The following is a 19,615-nucleotide window of genomic DNA, read 5'->3' on the forward strand; positions in this document are numbered from 1 at the left end:
ATATATGTAAAGAGAAGGTCATATATACTCACTTACTCGGGTATAGACAGGTGTGTTTCAATTTTAGTTATGACCTAAAATGTGTAATAATGATTAAAAAGTATATTAATCATTATTCTACCTGACATTTGGCCTCTGATACTGATGTCAAGGTCATTATAAATTGGTTGTCAGAGAATGCAGCACAACCTGATGCAATCCTCCGTATCATACATTATAGGGGAACTAAAACATTAATATTGACGGATGATGCTTAACAATCAAACAATTGATAAACAATCCATATATAAGATTATAACTTCATTAAATATACAATTAAATCTGTTATTTGCCTTGATCATCAATATATTAATATATACTACAGATATACATGCAAGTTCACTATTATATTTAACATCCGTATTTGGAACCTTGGAAGTATTTCATAACCCGAGATATTTTAGTAAAACTTAAACACATAACAGGTAAAAATCTTTATGTGACACTGAATGGGCAAATGTGACGACCCGGACACTATAAGGTCAAGGTCACAAAGAAAACGTGACCATATTTCAACTTTTGCTAAATTATTTTCAATCCACTTTTGCATGTTTGGACTGCTTCTAAATACAGTATAAGCACCGAAACTTCACAGACATAATGTACATGGCACATACCCTTTTCAGGATTTGTGCTTCAAGGTCAGAATTACAATGTATCATTGGAGGTCTGCAAGGCTGGTCATATTTCTTGTTTTCCTTCCTTGACATTTACACCATTAGTGTCATCATTAGCTCTGTGCATCATTGCTTGTTGTACCTGCAGCCTTAAAAGTCAGATTGAGCACCCTTTTATTTAATTATTTTAATTAGAGGTGACATCAGTTGCTGAGTGTGTTTTGGTGGTAGATATTCTTCTGCTGATCAAAATGTTAATTTCAAGAGTCATTTCACACTGAGAAGATGTCACATTTCAGAATGTTGGCTTGCAAGATATGTATGTACTGAACATTCTGATATCAAACATTTTATTTTAATATTATGTACTTCAAGCCATAAAAAAAAGTAGTTTCTGAACTAAAAGTTCTCTGAGTGCAGTCATATCCTATTTGAGTGTTCCACATTGGTTAGTTGTACATGTCTGATATTGTACCATGGTGGAAGAAATTGTAGATTACCTAATACACCCAACCTCCACGCCATACACGTCAGTACATTTATAGAATTAATGTGTCTTAAATTTTCTTGTGATTGCTGTTGTCAAGGCCAAAACTTCCAAAATCTCAGCCTTGGTGTGCACTGTTTTTCACAACACTTAGTTTCTAGTTGTATTAACATAGCAAGGTTGCAGTCTTGCACATACAACCGTCAGGAACATACCTGTAATGTTCATAGGTCAGGAGTCAAATAAGTTAAATCAAATATTTACTTTAATAAAAATTCATTCAACTCCTAGACGTTATGCACAAAAGCTCATATAAGGCATGTACTTTATATAGTAGACAACTCACCTGGAAAAGATAAATTCTGAGAAGAGAAGGATTAAGTTTGTTTAAATTGTTAGAGCCTCCATACACTCTGAGTTGAGTTGTATTAAATATTATTGCCAGAGACTAACATTGTGGGGTTCCAATTTACATAAACAGCTCAATAGCTGTATTAGCTAGTTTTACACTCAGAACACTAGTGTTGTTGATTTATGATGTTTTGTTCAAGGTCCCACAAGGTATGGTTTTCTTTCTGAAATGATGTATCAAAGCTATATTCATGCTGGAAGAACACTGTTTCCAATGAGAAGTAACAGTCAGTGGTACGAGGATCCTTACGTAAAATCTTTCTCTGGATTATAACTAATGCAGCTAAATATTGTATCATTTCCATTAGGTCAATTCTTTTATTATTCTTTTTTTTTTAAGAACAATTCATAAAATTGAATAATTGATTTTTAAATAATCATGGCAAGTAAACTAGGATATACACAAATGTACATTTAAACAATTAGACTGTGAACCAACTTATTAAGAGAATGATGGGGTTGAAAATCTTAAGTACTGTTGGACGACTGAGAACGGGACAGTGATAAGATCAGTTATATACTAAGATGCTGTGAGTCATGGCCGACCACACAGGGTAATTGTGTCAATTCCGATAGTCTCTAATGGGACTACTTAACCGCTATATCATAAGTCCAGTGTAGCAATTATTACACAAACTGTCAGTACATATGTGATTTGGGTGTTGTAATGTAGCAGTATGATGATGAGTTACATTGTTTGGACTTTGTACCATCGCTGTCCAAATTAATACTGAACCTGGCCATCAAATAGCCAGTACGTCTCTCCAGTCTAAGCACTGTATGTGACCGATATTCTCTGAAAGGACCTGGGACCCAAATTACTCGTACTCAACTTTGGACATTTTTTGTAAAGAGACAATTACACTTTATGATTGCATTATACAACATTTTCAGGCTTTTATAAAACTACATGTCGATCAGCTGATTATCTAATGGTATTTATCCAATTCTTTTACTGTTACAGTATATAAATCATTTATAATCATTGTATGATAGAGATATTTCAGGCCTGACTGCTATTTCATTATGCAGGACCTTTTGAACTTTAGATGGACTCTCTTGGAGTACCAAATGAGCAAATTATGTTGGGTCACCTTGAGATAGATTCAGTCCAGTAATATAATTAGCTACAGTCTTCCGTCCATCTCCGAGCCTGTCCCACTGTGGACTACATTATTTACAACAGAGGTTAATTAGTACTTGTAAGCCAAAGGCACTAGTTTATGATACAAAGGAGAAATAAAGTGGGCCAGGTGCCTGATTTACTCTTCTGTTTAGAAGATAAAGCAACCCTTAAGGAGTTACTTCCCTTTGCAAAGTATTTACCTTTCATTTTGATCCTTTGCATTAACAATTCCTGTATAGCAGTATCGATGAAATCTAGGATAAGTAGTTGGTAGGTTCCGACTTGGACTAATAGAATTTCTGATTTTTCGTTAACTGAAATTCAAACAACTCTATTTCAAATTCTGTTAAATGTGCCAGAAGAACAGTGAATGACACCTGTCAAATCTGACACCTTGTACACAATGTCAGAATACACAGATCTTAAAGGATAGTATTCAGTAGAAGTGGGATTGCATCATAATGTTTGATAAAACAGCAGTTAGTGTTCAAATTAAACAGGTGTCACTTTATATGGAATATAATGGTGCTCTTTGCCTTATGAAAGAAACTACCTTATAAAAAAGCCTTTCATGATTTTTGATTGGTTGCATATTGAAGAAATTTGTTGTCAAGAGATGTCTTAATTTCTAAATATCTGTACTATGGTCAGTACTGTGAATCTGGATGTTCAACGTAATTGTTTGAATAAAAATATTAATGAGCAATGATCTGAAACATATCATTTAATTTCTGACAGCTATATATGTTTAACTTTAGCTCTTTAAGGTAATTTTGCTATAAATTGACAAATTGGCGGTGAAGTTTTAGAGTGACTAACCAAGCAGGTTACATAACGCAGTATACCAGCCAGTAATGCGATCGTATATTGATCAACGGTGATTCATCACGACTTTGGGATCCCCCCGATTCCCTCCAGTGACTGAGTGTCAGCGTGGTGAATCAGGTATCTCAAGTTCAAGATCATCTGAATGACAGTTCCTGGAATCTGACGATAGAGGATAGCTATATATGGCGGATTGTTTGATAGTTCACACTCGTAACTGCTTTTGTATGACAATGAAAGCCTTACAAGTAGACCTATTCTGCTCATGTTGGAAATCAATACCCAGTGTATGACTACATACATATGAAGGGAGTCTGTCTCTGGTGGAAGCTTGAGGGTGTAGATAAGGGTGAATGTAAAGGTCACATAATCTAATAGGAAGCCTACAGAACAAATTACACCAGAGAGAATTGATGGATGTCTACACAGTTAGATATAGGTCGTCATCACCGAAGCCTGACTGATCACACCTGTAGGGAACTGGCAATGATTGCTTACACCTATAGTACATATGTGACATACTTTAAATGGTCCTATGTTGTCACCATCTTAGATTTATATGTGTCAATATAACGCCATACTGACCAGGTACTTCCCAATATGTTGTTCATTTTGAAGATATAGGGAAAAAGTATTCCAATGAAAAACACGTTTAAATTAAGTTATACAGAAGGTGTCACAAGTACTCCAGAGCTAGTGAAAGCATATTAATTTGACGTATTGAGATTAACTAAAAGTCCATATAGTTCTGATGTGAGGTGATTATCAATAAAACTCCATAGCACACACATCCATATATCTATTTATTCTTTTGTGCCTCCACCATTTTATTGAGGTGGCTGGGGGGGTTGGGGGGACACATGATGTACATTACCGATGTTCTTTCCCTCCCGCTCTGTCCCCTTATACAGCTGTCACGTCCCATCCCCTTCCCCTCCCGCTCTGTCCCCTTATACAGCTGTCCCATCCCATTCCCCTCCCGCTCTGTCCCCTTATACAGCTGTCCCGTCCCATCCCCTTCCCCTCCCGCTCTGTCCCCTTATACAACTGTCCCATCCCATCCCCTTTCCCTCCCGCTCTGTCCCCTTATACAGCTGTTCCGTCCCATCCCCTTGCAATGTTATCTCTCTAGCAACCACACATTTCACAGTTTTTAATAAACTTTTATTCAAAGGTCAAGTATGAGAATGCCTTAAGAGGTCGAACTGGTAGACTGTGAATAAAGTCTACCACGCCCTATTTATTATCTGGTGAAGCTGGTAAATGCCAAGTACACTCCCACTTGTTTTTTTATAAACCATAGAATGGACATTCTGCATGCTGATTGGTATTCATTTTTCAGCGAGCACACTGCTTAAAGGACCCTCCCCACATATGACCAGCCAATGATTTTTTTTTGGGGGGGGGGGGGGGGGGAATTAGGAGTCTTTCAAAGCCCCTTTTCCTAAATAATTTGTGTTGTATTTTCCAAAAATCACTCAGTTTTTCCCATGATTTTCTCTGGAGAGACATGTTGAATGATTTATGGTAAATAATATCATGATTTTTGGTGACAATGTACATTATATGATTACAGGTGTGGCTGACCTTGATGATATACATGTATCACCAGACCACCGGCAAACTGCAAATGGCAAACAGCGCCCTTCCAGTACAGCAAAGAATTATGACTATGCTGACTACGGGGGTCATCAATATGAAGAACTCCCTCATCCAAAGTAAGTAATTGTAGAGCTTGATACACCTTACTTAGATTAGTCTATAAATAGTAAATCATTAATTATATCTGATGTTGCCTGACCTTAAGCTGTACATACTGAATGTCAAGTTATATATATAATGAAATAAGAAAAAGAGACAGGTAAGAATAATCATATTCCCATAACAGATTTAAACCTATTGAAAGTGATTTCTTTGTAACATGTTTTTAATTTCTCTTTTAGAATTCACTGTAATTTTTTATTTTTTTTCCAGGGCTGCAGCAGGCAGACAGACCTCTCCAGAATCCTGCTCTGAGTACCAGTCATCAGCAGGGACAGTCACTGCTGAAACCCCTTCTGAGTCTGGGGACACAGCAGCTATTGTACGCAATTCAGATCAAAGGCAAGTTATCTATTACTCAACACTTTGTTGTCATATCCTATGATATTTTTAGTTCTTTTCTAGGAAGTGTTAACTGTCTGTATGACACCGTGATCAGTGTTGGTTGTCTCCCCTTAACTGTTACAGAAAAAGATGCAGCCCACAGGCTCTGAATGACAGCATTATCAGTTTTGAATGTCTCCCTGGAGTGTAACTAAGTGATTATTTTGTATATTGTTTTACCCACAGGAAGCGCTACAACCCTCTATACGATACCATGGTCGGCTCCTCTCCCAACATTTACAACAAGGTCAAGGCCGCACAGCCGAACAATGTTGTACAAGAAAGGCTGAGAATGCTAAAGATTATCGTCATTTTCCTCATCCTCATCTCCTGTCTCTCCCTCGCCATCAGCCTCTATATCGTCATTGTCTATGCAGCAGGTAAATACACTGGACATGTTCACCTGGAATCAATTTAATTACGCTGTATATATTCAGTGTAACTTTACCAGATGTTAGAACATTATGTAAAAAACTGTTATGTTAAATAAATTTCGGGACTGATTTATTCGATTCTTTTGATTACATTTTAATTTAGCAACCAGTTTAATTATTAAATTAATGTGAACAAATTTACCTGCAGAAACTGAGATATTTTGTTTCTTACAGGTCCGCTTACGATACAAAGTCTACAAAAGGAATTAAACAGCCTTCATAATAATTACTCCGATCTTAATCAGAAGGTAATTAATATACAAAAAACGTTTATAATTAACTGACTTGTGTTTTATTGGCAAGATAAATATGGTAATTTTCCTATTTTTCGACCATACATTTAATGACTAAATGATCTATAAGAAGAAATTTGATATAGAGGTCACAGTTATTAAATTCTTCTCATGTATACAACTATGCAAAGATAAAGAAAAATTGTCAAAATGAAATTACTGTATTATACACAATTTTCTAAATTTATACTTGTTAATAAAACACCTGTATTCATAACAAGAAATACTGAAATGGTTACATAATTGATAGTTATGTGGTTTTCCTATACTGCAGTTACATTTCCTGGAGACCATGATGACCGGCAATATGTCATTAGAATATTTGGAGGAGCTTGGTCAGCGTGTAAGTAGACATAATTAAGTATCGTAAAAATATCAAATATTTGCCCTGCCAAAATTTTCACCCTCTGCCCATTGAAACGATTTTGCTAAATATTAAATTCAACCTCTTGTTCAAGGGCAGAATGGGTGAAAAGACGATGCGGGCAAACACTTCTTGTTTTACAGTAGTTAAATGTGTGCACATTGCATGGAACTTACGAATGTCAACATATAGTGTAGGTGAGAGCATGGAACCGAATCCTTCTATCCACTCTATTGTTATGTACCTGTGTAGCTTGGTACAATCCATTCCCCAACCATAGGCTATAGAGAGTCAAATGATTACCTTGGTGCATGCTGATCATGATTTGCACCGTAATTATTTCTTCTGTTAGTTGTATTAATGTCTGTATGTGACAGTACACATTATAGTCTGAATCTGTTGTAAAATGAAAGTTTTTGTATCTTACAGAGTCAAAACTTGAACTATACCTGTATAAAATGCTATTACCTTTGGAGTGCCCATCAAAGTATATTTAGTACATGCTTGTATATGTAGAGTGAAGCCAGTGTATGTTGTATGCTGATAGAACCCCTTCCTGGAGATTTGTGTTCAGGATTAAACTTAAAAACTTGGTACCAGTTATGAATGAAATCTTGCTGTCATAATGAAGACAACTATGAACTGCACCGTGAATGATTTACGAGATAAGTATAAATTCCATTTTTGTTTCCAGGTGTCTGAACTGAAGACAGATACGTCAACAAAGATACTCTCATTAGAACAGAATTTGCAGGAAACTAAAGAGTTGCTTCAACACAACCAGAAAATTATAGACAATGTTTACGGAAATGCCTCCCTGCAGATCAACGCTACACAACACCAACTTTTAGCATTCCAATCAAACTTCACGTCCCATTTAACAATTATACAGAGTGATTTTGAAGACAAACTCAGCATAATTTCAAAAATGCCAGGTCCACAGGTAAATGGAAAGATGAATTATATGATATATAATATCATACTGAGCTTGAAGAATTGAAAAAAAAAATGTTTTCGCTGTGAAAAAATATCGAGCATTCTTAATTGAAGAGACAATAGATTCTCTACAAACTTTCCAATCTGTTGCATGTTATTATTTCAGTACTCTGTTCCATCTGTGTGTAGATATTTCTATTCGAATGGCATGCAAGTGATACAGCTTTCCCGTAATTCTGGCTTATGATATAATTATTTGTAGTCAATTCTCTGTTGCTCTTTCATTGTATTTATTTATATGATCTATATATAAATGTTATCTACTGGTGTATAGCTAATGATTGCTTGAATGTCAATCTTTTTAATTAAACAAATATATTGAATGACTATAAAAAGATTTGAAAAGAACAAAAAACATTATTTCTTGTATTCCATAATACTAAAGGATTTTGAATAAAAAACTATCCTAGTGTCATTGCTGTGAAAAGTTACGGTTTATGTAAATTTAATGAAGCAAAATTTGAATTAAGAATGGGAAAAAAATAAAATAAGAGCGATGGTTTTATAAAGACTGATAGGCATAAAAGTCATAAATGCAATTATCAAACAATGCCATTTTTGAGAAATATCTGAAAGTTTATGAATATTGTATTTTATTGTCTTTGAATAACGTTTTTGAATCAAGGTTTTGTTTTTTAACTTTTTTTCCATTTTTAGAACTCTATAAAAAAAATACGAAAACGTAATATACCTAGGCCTTGAATAAGGGGGCCTTGGTTTGTAAAATTGGTATTGTAATATACATTTATATATGATTCCTTGATGTGTAACGTTAGCCGAGTTGTCCCAATGTGATATAGATGATGTGCCTATCTTGTTTCCAGTGTACTGAATTATTTTACTTTACAGGGTCCCCCCGGTGTCGGAAACCTATCAGCCTGTTATATGAGGGACTTTGATTCCAGTTCCTCGTCCCAGACTATTCAAACAGATACACAGTGGGAGCCAGACAACAATGTGCTAAAGGTACATGTATACAGTCACATGGTCTCCATAGAAACAAGCAACCAAATTAGGATAGCATTTCTTATATATACGGTGACAAATAAAATTATCTTTTTTATGCCAAATGGTTCTTATTACACCCCCCACTTAGAGAGGGTGTATATATCAATCGATTTGTCAGTACGTCCGTGTATGCCTGTGTGCATGTGTCCATCCATAGAAATAGGGTTGTGTATAAGATGCTTCATGAACCCCTGCACACGTTTTGTTGATAATTACACCATGGTATGGTAACATTGAGTGGAACACCTGATCAGATGTTGGTGGTAATTGGTTAGGGCTGAAGGGGGGAACACATAAGTATCCGATTCCTAACTGGTGTTTCTTTTTATTTCATTATAACAAATTTCTCAGGATGGTTACACATGAATTAAGGGGGATCAGTTTTGATTTCAGTGTCAGGGTCATAGAGACCACTTGTATGAAAATTGTTCGTGGATTGTAATTCAATGGATTATCTTTCCACCATATAATTTGCGAAAGAAGGGGCACACCGTGTTGTTATAAATAAAACCATGGAAGCATGCTTTAATGATGAATTTTATCGTATTTTTTAGGCAAACGTGGTGATGTTTGTAATGTGTGGGGTCAGAAATGGTGTTGACCGTTACTTGGAGGTGCGGGAATCCAGCGCAGGCGCTAACAAGTTCCAGTACCGGTGTTTGTGTTCAGGGAAAACCTCAACTTCCACCACCAGGACCTGTATAACACATTTCTGGCTCTGCCCCCGGGAGAGTTTTGGGGGCAGTTGAAGCGGTACGGAGTGGTCAGACAATACCGGTTGAGATTCGTGTAGATATATTGTGCCAAATATAGGTACATGTACTATACACCCACATGTGTCTGCGTACAGGTGCTGAATTTGACACTGTGGCTGCTTACACTGTGCAAAAAACCTGGATAGATATTCCTGTGTGTCTGCATTAAAACAAGCTCATAAACACAACTAAGACAATGTCGGGTTACAGAGATTAACCTGTCCAGTCTGAGGATACAAGGATTTAACTTGTCTAGTGCTACATGTATCTTGTCGCTACTAAGGACCAGGGCTGGGTACCTGAGGATTGTGAGTGTCCAATGTGAGGAAACAAGGGTTAAATCTGGTCAATACTACGACTACTACCTTACAACTGAGGACCAAGCAAGGTTGCCAGGATTATATCTGTCAAGTACTGCATTTAAGTGACAACTTAGGACTGAGCAATATTATTGGGATTAAAATACCCAGTGCTGCCTGTAAGTTACAACTTAAGGCCATGAACATGATTAAACCTGCCATTTGCTGCCTTACAACTAATGACTCTGGATTCCAGGCCTATATACCTGTCTAACTAAGGACACTAGACCCAGGATAAACCCAGTCCAGTACTATCTAATAGCTACACACACAGCAGGCTGTGTCAGCAACAGTATAGTTCCAACTCAAATTGAAAAGAACATGTTCTCTNATAAGAAAGCAACACTAAGCATGTTTATACATGTATATCTCTATGGGTATCAAAGTCATGAATTTTATGACAATGTTTGAGATGTTGATCTTTTGTTTATTTTTCTACACAGAAAAATTGAATATTTATTCACAGTCATTTGGAAGTTTCAAACAAATGAATTCAGATGATTATGAAAAATGGCTACATTATTGACATTCCATTTTGTGTGATATCAAATATTTGCATTATTAAACAATTGACATTGAATGTTTTAATTAGTATGTAAAGTAAACCTCATAAAACTACAGTTAAACCTGTCTAATCTGACCTCTGAGTATTCTCACATCCTGTAAATTCCAAAATAATGTTTTAATTCCATTTTCTAATAAAAACTTCCAAATGATATCTGTATATTCTGACTTCCTGTCCAAGTTTACTAAAATAATTGTCCCTGAAGGTGTCAGACTAGACAGGTTTCACTAATGATAGAAATTCAAGTAGCATAATCAAGAGCATTGGAGAATAGGATTAACGTCATTGCAGTACATACACCAGTAGAAAGTTGCTTCAAATATAACACAGCTATATACATTTTCAAATGTCAAAGTTTAAGAACAATTCTCTGTTACTGTACTAAACAGCAGACATAAGATTGTGTCATTGCCAGGGTACCCACTGCTGGACAGTGGGGTGTAACACTATCATATGTGTTTACCAGGTATTATCACAGTATATGTAAGTCTTACTTTCCCCAGACTAGCACTCTCAAGACTTGCCTGAGCGAGAATCTGGTCTGATTACTATTGTAGTTTCGTAACCAGTAGAGGGTGCTTAACCAAAATGTTGGTGACTCCCATGAAGGAACAAGAGCAAATTTATTTCCTGGTAGGTTTAAGAGAATCAATATTTGTCTTTTTTCTTCTGTTGATCACACTGTATCTAGGACTTCATTTTTCATTTTTCATTTTTTTTTCTTTTTTTTTCTGTAGACAGGCATGTCAAACTTCTTTTCAGACATATTTTGTAGGCGTGTTTCCATCAGTCGACGCGAAACAATACTGATTTTGACTTGACTTGAAATCACTAAAAAAGAAAATAGGAGTGTGACCAGACTCACTCACACGAGTCTCAAGAGTGATTGTCATATAAGAAAGCAACACTAAGCATGTTTATACATGTATATCTCTATGGGTATCAATGGCGGACCGAGAATATGTCATTATGTCTACTTTTCATGAATTAAAGCCTTGAAACCTGTAACCATTAATGCTAAATTGAATACATTGATGTACGATAGTTGTATGTATTTTTAGGTATTCCAATGTGAAGAAACAGATCAGAGACATATAAAGCCAGTAGTATATATGTCTGAACAGATATAAGAAACATTTGAGTTATTATCAGTGATAATGGTTACCTCCCCGTCACAACAACTTCCATACAGCTTAACCCTGTATTGGTTTGTATTGACTATGTTAGTATTTTTTTTCAGTTAATGTACAATGTTATACCGGGTATGTATAAGACACCTAGGTATTTATTATCATTAACTGTTAAACAGAATGTGCAATATGGAAAACTACTCTAGAATTTTAACAAAACAAAACATTTTCCAATTTAACTATCACTGCCATTTAAACTGAGGTCATATCTGGTTTTATTCAATAATTCAGTCCTATTCTCTCATTACTTTCAGGTAATTAAATAGTTCAAATGAGATATAATGCAAATTTTTTGAATAATATCGGAAAATAGACAAATATTTCTGTGTTAATTCCAACAAATGTAACTTAAGTTTTGAATTTCAATTTATTTTTAAACTGTACTAGATTTAATATTTTTGTGACTTTGTTGTTGAGATATTCTGTAATCCCCAGCTTTGCCTGTTGTTCTCTGCTGAACATTCCGCCTTGCCTAGAATACTCACGGGTACCTATATCCTCCCTCTGTGTTTATTTATGGAATTGTAATCTCTAAATACAATATACAGCGAAATTTTCGTCCGCTGCCTAACTTTTTGCCCTTTTCACCCTCTGTAATTAGGGTGAAATAATATATTACTTAACACTGCACGAAAACGGATTCTACCAGTGTAGGGCAAAAACGTTACAGGGCGAAGGTTTCCTAGTATGTAGTATGTGTATATCACATAAAATAAATGTAATGATGTGTTTAACTGTTACTGCTGCTGAAAACATGTGTAATTATTGTCATGTATAGTCGGACCTGCATTCATAAAACCAGAAAATTCAACTTGTGAGATTTTCATTTCAAATAATTATCTATTATTTATTGATTATTTTTGTTGTGTTTACAGTGTTACATTGTGTATACTCCTGGTGCTTATAGGTAATAGATCATCAAACAGGTGCTTATAGGTAATAGATCATCAAACAATAATTTGTATGTAATCTCTATGATAACACCATTGGTTAAGCTCATAGCATTATCTGGATACTCATAACATTGCTCAAATTCTCAAATTGGTCGTCAATTTTGTACTGCTTTTTTGTTTGTAAGTTTCCTCGATGCTTAATTTCATGATGTCAATATAATAAGCCTTACTGCCCATCAATTCAACGCACAATGCGTAGTTAAATATATAGATCTATGTACTTTGTATAACACAAAAACATCATGCTACATGGAGAATATAGTTTTTGATAAATTATACTTCTCAGCAATACAGAGTTTCAGACGGTTTCCTTGTGTATGTTTCATGGAATTTTTTCATAGTTGTTTTATTGCAGTAGCATTAACTATTTTACATGTACAGTTGTATTTTATTGTAGTAGCGTAAACTATTTTACATGTACAGTTGTATTTTCAAAAGTCCCTACAAATCTTCCTCAAAGCTATATTTATTTTAGTGGTTGCTGAAAATGTTTTCAAAAGCAATCAAGGTACCTGGTATGGTTCTGGTGTTTGTGCTGTTTCCCTAGTAATATACACTGTCATTGAGAAGTATACATGTACATCAAGTCATCATCAAATGATTGTATGTCCTTTAGTGGGGGTGTCTGTCCGTAACAGCCATGTTTTCTGGTTGGTGTGTTGGACTACTAAACATATGTGCTCTGGACCACAGGGACCTGAGAATTTGTTACTGCAATATGTGGACCTAAACTGGGGTGTTCAGTGTAATTTTACACGTTTTAGGGGTTGAGAGAAATTTTCGGTAAATATGCCAACCCCAATTATGGTATTGACATTTTTACTGAAAAATTGATCTAAACCCGTAAAATGTGTAAAATTAGTGTGAACAACTCAATATATGTCCAAACATAGTTGTAACAAATGTTCAGGTCCCTGTGCTCTGGTCCATCACATGATATGACATCTGATGCTAATGTCTAGTCTGATGGGCACATATGGGAACTGTCAGCACTTTCTGTAAAAGGGAAAATGCCACTCGTCACGATTCAGCAGAATCAGCTGAGATTATTCGAATGGAGGTGTACTCATGTTTGTGTGTTCTGTTTGTTATCTGTTTGCATAAGGTCACATAAGCATGGCCAGAGTGACACATTTATATATTATGATGATGTCTTTTGACAAGTCTCTTCTGTGATTAAATGAATAAAATGAAAAACGAAGAATCCAAATTTATTTTGTTTTTTGTGTTATTCATTGTGGTAAACTTAACAACATAACCACACAGAAATAAAAAGCAAATAGATCAAGTTATTCTCATCACACAGGAAATAAATCCAAACAAATATCAGGTTTCACTATCACCATCAATAAAGAGTGTTGGGTGATCAGTTTGCGCTGTAACTCCACTTTGTATCTTTAATGGTATATAACATTTCTATTAATCTTTACAAAAGACTATTTTATAGTTTTGCATTAACAGCGAATGACCGTTTTTGGCCACTAATATATATGTGTCAGCAGCTCAAACAATGCCTTTCTAATGGCCAATACTCCAATGTTTGAACCCACTTTCGTCTGCTGTTACTATCTTTAATTAAAACACTTTCGCATATTTATCACATTTCTATTTGGAATTAAGTTTCGGACATAGTCATAAATTTACTTTATACACAATAATGTATGTATTAAACGTATCACAAAGTTGCATGACAGACTGGGCCCTCTGTCAAGCTATGACCGTTTTGAAGAAGTACTGGATCACGTTTATGTTATACTGACAATGACCGGTCGGGAACGGATACTTCTGTTTTCAAAACCGGTTGATAGTAAACAGAACCCTTTCCTACACATGTTACTCTACTGAGAAAAAAAACCAATAAATGTGCGCAATACAAAGTTCATTATTCTTTATTCTATATGTATGGCGCATGATAAATGAGAATGGGCGATATAGCTTGACAAAGGGACCAGTCGGTCTGGAAACGCTACGCCACGTTTAATACGTACATTTTTTTGTGTATAACGTAAAACTTTGATATAACATATTTTCAAACTGATGAATTCTATCGCACATATTTCGGACATACTAGATCGGCCCCACACTCTAGTGTCGTTCAACATCGGGTTATTTTGAGACCGGTTGTGATTTCAAAGCACCAACGACCCTATATCGCTTACACAAGGAATCATTGCACCAGTCTATGAGGCGTAGGATATTATCGTTACAAGTCATGTTGCATTGTTTATCAAGAAGCACAGACCAATCAGCCAAAACAAGCAGTCACAAGACAGTCTAATTTATCCTAATACAAGTTCTGTGTTTATTCCCGTTCACTGAATTATCAAACAAAACCACCTTAATATGAAAATTCAAAGTTACATCAGTTGCTTAATATACCTGTCTTATTTTCAAATAAAATGCCTTCTACTTTTTTTTGCACTCATTTGACTTGATGGCTCTTTCAAATGCCTATTGACGCTAGCACTTCCAATTTGGCTTCCCATGGGTCACTATTCAGCACCTGGTACATTTCAACTGCTCGAGGATCAAATAGTACCCTGTGGCATGTATTTAGCATTTTAGATACATCGTACATAACAATTGAAAATTAAGGCGGCAGTGTTTAAAACACTCGATCGACTGAACTGAAATAAGGGCCAAGAAAATGTACAAAATAGCCTTGTGTTTTTTAGAACACCACACTTTTAAAAAAAAATCTCACCAGCGAGAAAAGTCTAAACATATCAATGCTCCATCTACACCTAAAGGGACTTCAACGGGAATTTTATATACATTTCTAGGCATCAAATTCTTCCGCGTGAGACTTGACATCGCACGGCCAGTTAGGATGTCTCCCTTCCGATAGGCAACATACAGGGAACATTTTATTTTAGCCATGGAAGGTCTTCGCTGGTAAATCCTGAGGTCCTCGCCTTTCTCAAAATATGACAAAACTTTAATTTCCTACTCGTGACTAATCCATCATCAAGTGATATTGCATACATGTTGTACCAGTTTTATCCCAGCGAGTCAGGAAATACTTAGAATGTTAAACGAATGTGCTGTCCGTTTCGGTTCAGAATCGCACAGCCTATGTTATCAATACCACGAGTGATGGAAGGGTAAACGTCGACGAAGCCTGCCACATATAAATCAAGGTAAAATCCATGTTATATCACGTCATTATACGACACACCGATGAGCATTATCAAGAACTCTATTGCAACCTTTATATTACACAAAGACCATCCGTACAACCCACCAAACCGAAGCCTGATGAGAAATGTCCACTTTTTCCGAGGGAACATTGGAAACACTCGACTACCTGGATACCGTATGTTGATTAAAGTAGAGAAGAATCGTCGGGGTTTTATTCAGTTGACCAGGAGAACAACATTCGGTCTATGCTTCAGGCTCATGTAATCTCGTCCTCGTCCTTTATTTTGTTTTTGTTGTTGTTGTTTTTTATTGTTTTGTTTTGAGGATATGCTTACTAATTTGTTTTCGTTTTGATTTCTTTATCCATTCCACTTTTTATATAAGCAACACATATTCATTTAAGAAACACCACTAGGTAATACAATTCTTACACACTTATACAAAAACACTTACCCTAACAAACGTTTAGCACTTCTTGCACAATACGTACACAATAACTCACTCACTGACAAATAATTAAAGCACTAAAATCACTAATTAGATCTCAGTATTACTTACTCACTTATTTAACACAAAGCACTAATACACCATTTACGAACCACAATTAAACGGACATACAACAACAATATTCAAGTACTAAACACATCGTTCGCATCGGTCTCTGAACACAAAAAAAAAACAACACTTCTCACTCGTCTCTAGCCTCATCCTCCTCTGCCCCGTCCAACCTGCACGTGTATAACGCGGCGCATCTTCTCAAGAACGCTGTGGTCGAGAGTTCGTCAGTCATATAGCTATCCGGTGGCGGCGGTCAACTGTATCGGCTGTACACGGCGCGGTTGTCTTGCGAAGTCGTCCACAGCAACGCTAGTCTCTACAAGAGAAACATCGTCGTTCAGGGGAGGAGGGGAGGGGGGGAGGGGGGTTGCATTTAAATATCATTGAACGATAATATATAAAATGTTAAATAAAACATTACATTAATTACATTTAACGTTTCGAATGTAATATAGGAAGGTAGTATAGGAAGGTAATATAAGAAGGTAGTATATGAACACAAAACTATATAGTTTAATCAAACATGTGCACGTCATACAGCACTTTTATAACATCGGTGTTGGTGCGGACAATGTCGGGAGACGGTCCACGAAGCGGGCGTGAATACATCGTCGTCTATCCACTGACGCTCGATGTACTCCACCAGTCGGACCAGGTCCGGGGTTGTTGCGCGGCGATAGAGGGCCAGGAATGTATCTCTGATGTGCAACGAAGGCAGGAACGACAAGGCAAGGAGCTGGCAGATGTCTGATGGCGTTGTCGGTAGGTGGGGACGAGGCCAAGTTCCTGCACATGTTTCCAGACTGCCTGCGTCCAGTAAGAGAGTAATGTCATCAATTTTTGAGAAAACGACGTAATTTTCTCACAAAAACCAATGACGTAACAATCAATACCTGCTTCCAAGAGAAGATAACACTGCAATACGCAAAGACGGAATAGGCCTTAGTGGCCATGACATCTGGTTACGCAGGGCGAGAGAAAACCCTAGAAAAATATTCAAATATAAGAAAGCCAACTGGAGTAACATCAAGTCAGATCTAGAAAAAACATACAATGAGCTACAAAACCTAGATGACAAAACAAATGTAAATGATATGTGGAACACATTTAAAACCAATCTTACTGAATCGGTGGAAAACAACATCCCACACAAGTTTCTAACATACAAAAACGAACTACCTTGCATTGGATTCATAACAATCTCCGGAAAATGATAAATAGAAAAAATGAATTATATTATAAGATGAAATAAAACATAAAGTATGCTGATAAGTGCAAACATCTTAAAAAACAAGTACAAAAAGAACAAAGACTAGCATACTGGGGTTATACTTAAAAATAAAAATAATCTTGTTGGATTGGGACACCTGAATATTTTGCTTTGTCAGTGTGTGCTAGGCAGAGACCATGTAGATATATAGGTATAGTACGTATACGTAATTGTAATGAGTGTTTTTTTTTAATTTTTGGTGATGGAGAGAACACTACATTTTTGGGGATGGAATTCCATTTTCCACCTGTTTTCCCAATCTACCAGTTTGTTAATGTCGTCTTGTAAGGTAAATTAGATGTTACACTGGAGGAGACCGACGTATACACGTCGGCGAACAGTCTAACTGAGGATGTAAGACCGTGGGGCTACCCATAAACGAACCTGACCAACAGAGTAACAATCAGTCCAAACCTAAAAAACAATTTTCCTTCATAAAATCACTGCGCACAGATAACACAGGTGTCGCTCCTCTGAAATAAGAAGGACAGTTAATAGCAGACACAAAGCAAAAGGCAGACATTCTCAACACACAGTTCCAATTAGTGTTTACAACTGAATCAAATAACAGCATTCCAGACAAAGGTCCAAGCTCACACCCCGTGATAACACCACTAGAAATATCATTACCGGGTGTCAAGAAACTACTGCATAACATAAACCCACATAAGGCAAGTGGCCCAGATAACATCAGTGGCAGAGTATTAAAAGAACTCAAAGATCAAACAGCTCCGATTCTAACACTAATCTTTAAAACACCACTTGAAACTGTCATAACACCAACAGACTGGAAACATGCAAATGTAGTTACAGTATTCAAAAAAGGGGAAATATACAAGCCAGAAAACTACCGCCCGATATAATTGACATGTATATACGTATTTCCTGTAAACTTATGGAACATATCATCACCAAACACATCATAAACCATCTTGAAAAGAACAATATACTGTATGACCTCCAGCATGGCTTCCGTCAGTCTAGATCCTGTGAAACGCAACTCATTTCATTCATTCAAGAACTCACAGCAAATAATAACAGCAACACACAAACAGACTTAAATATAATGGACTTTGCCAAAGCCTTTGACAAAGTTCCTCATAAAATATTGCTCTATAAATTAAACTATTACGGTATCCAAAACGAAACACTGAACTGGGGATCTGCCTTCTTAAGTAACAGAACACAAACAGTTGTCCTGGATGGAGAGTCATCTGACCTGGCTCCAGTCACCTCAGGTGTTCCTCAAGGCACAGTTCTGGGCCCAGTATTATTCTTGGTATACATCAATGATCTACAAGAATACTTATCATCCAGTAAGCTCAGACTGTTTGCCGATGACAGTATCATCTACAAAACCATCAAATCCCAAAGTGATTGTAATATGCACTACAGTTGGATTTAGATGCAGCTGCTGTAGGTGGGAGCGGGACCGGTTGATGGCTTTCCATCCAGACAAATGCACAGTCCTTACAGTCTCACAGAAGAAAAAAAAACAGTTTAAACATGACTATATCCTCCACAATCACAAACTTGAACTGGTCTCTTCAGCTAAATATCTGGGCATTACACCACAAGCAAACTTAAAATGGTCAAAACATACAGACAACATACATAGCTAATGGCAACAAATCTTTTAGGCTTCCGAAAAAGAAATTTAAAAACATCATGTCAGAACATCAAGACTCAGGCATATCTGGTTCATGTAAAGTATGGGACCCTCACACAGTTGAACAAACTTCCAAAATCTAGATGGTCCAACGACGAGCTGTCAGATATGTCTGTAACAGGTACCATAACATCAGTAGTCCTACAGATATGATAAATTCATTAAACTGGCCAACACTACGAGAAAGAAGACTACGCACAAGATTAATAATGTTCTACAAAATAGTCCATCAAATCGTAGCAATCCCATCTGCTATATATATTCTCATACCATCAGACAGTAGAAACCGCACACATCATAATTTCACTTTCAGACACATTTCAACCAAAAAAGATACATCTATACATTTAACATAACTCAATGGAATTTATTACCAAATTCCATACAGTCACTGTCACAACACTCGACAC

The 19,615-nt window shown here is 36.3% G+C and overlaps 1 protein-coding gene across 8 annotated transcripts in view; it reads left to right on the forward strand.

Annotated features, from left to right (window-relative positions):
- Positions 1-10,192, forward strand: part of LOC110466076 — a 35,952-nt gene extending 25,760 nt beyond the window's left edge. For 7 of the 8 annotated variants that reach the window (XM_021522359.1, XM_021522361.1, XM_021522358.1 and 4 more), the window contains 8 exons: positions 5,082-5,223; positions 5,480-5,608; positions 5,837-6,030; positions 6,259-6,332; positions 6,652-6,720; positions 7,436-7,684; positions 8,587-8,703; positions 9,300-10,192. In XM_021522359.1, the coding sequence (XP_021378034.1) occupies positions 5,082-5,223; positions 5,480-5,608; positions 5,837-6,030; positions 6,259-6,332; positions 6,652-6,720; positions 7,436-7,684; positions 8,587-8,703; positions 9,300-9,494 (1,169 nt within the window). In that variant the 3' untranslated portion in view covers positions 9,495-10,192. The remainder of the gene's footprint in view (positions 1-5,081; positions 5,224-5,479; positions 5,609-5,836; positions 6,031-6,258; positions 6,333-6,651; positions 6,721-7,435; positions 7,685-8,586; positions 8,704-9,299) is intronic. The other variant, XM_021522366.1, reaches the window with a different exon arrangement.
- The last annotated feature ends 9,423 nt before the right edge of the window (positions 10,193-19,615 follow it).

Source organism: Mizuhopecten yessoensis, unplaced genomic scaffold (genome assembly GCF_002113885.1).
Source record: "Mizuhopecten yessoensis strain PY_sf001 unplaced genomic scaffold, ASM211388v2 scaffold11115, whole genome shotgun sequence".
Taxonomy (NCBI): domain Eukaryota; kingdom Metazoa; phylum Mollusca; class Bivalvia; order Pectinida; family Pectinidae; genus Mizuhopecten; species Mizuhopecten yessoensis.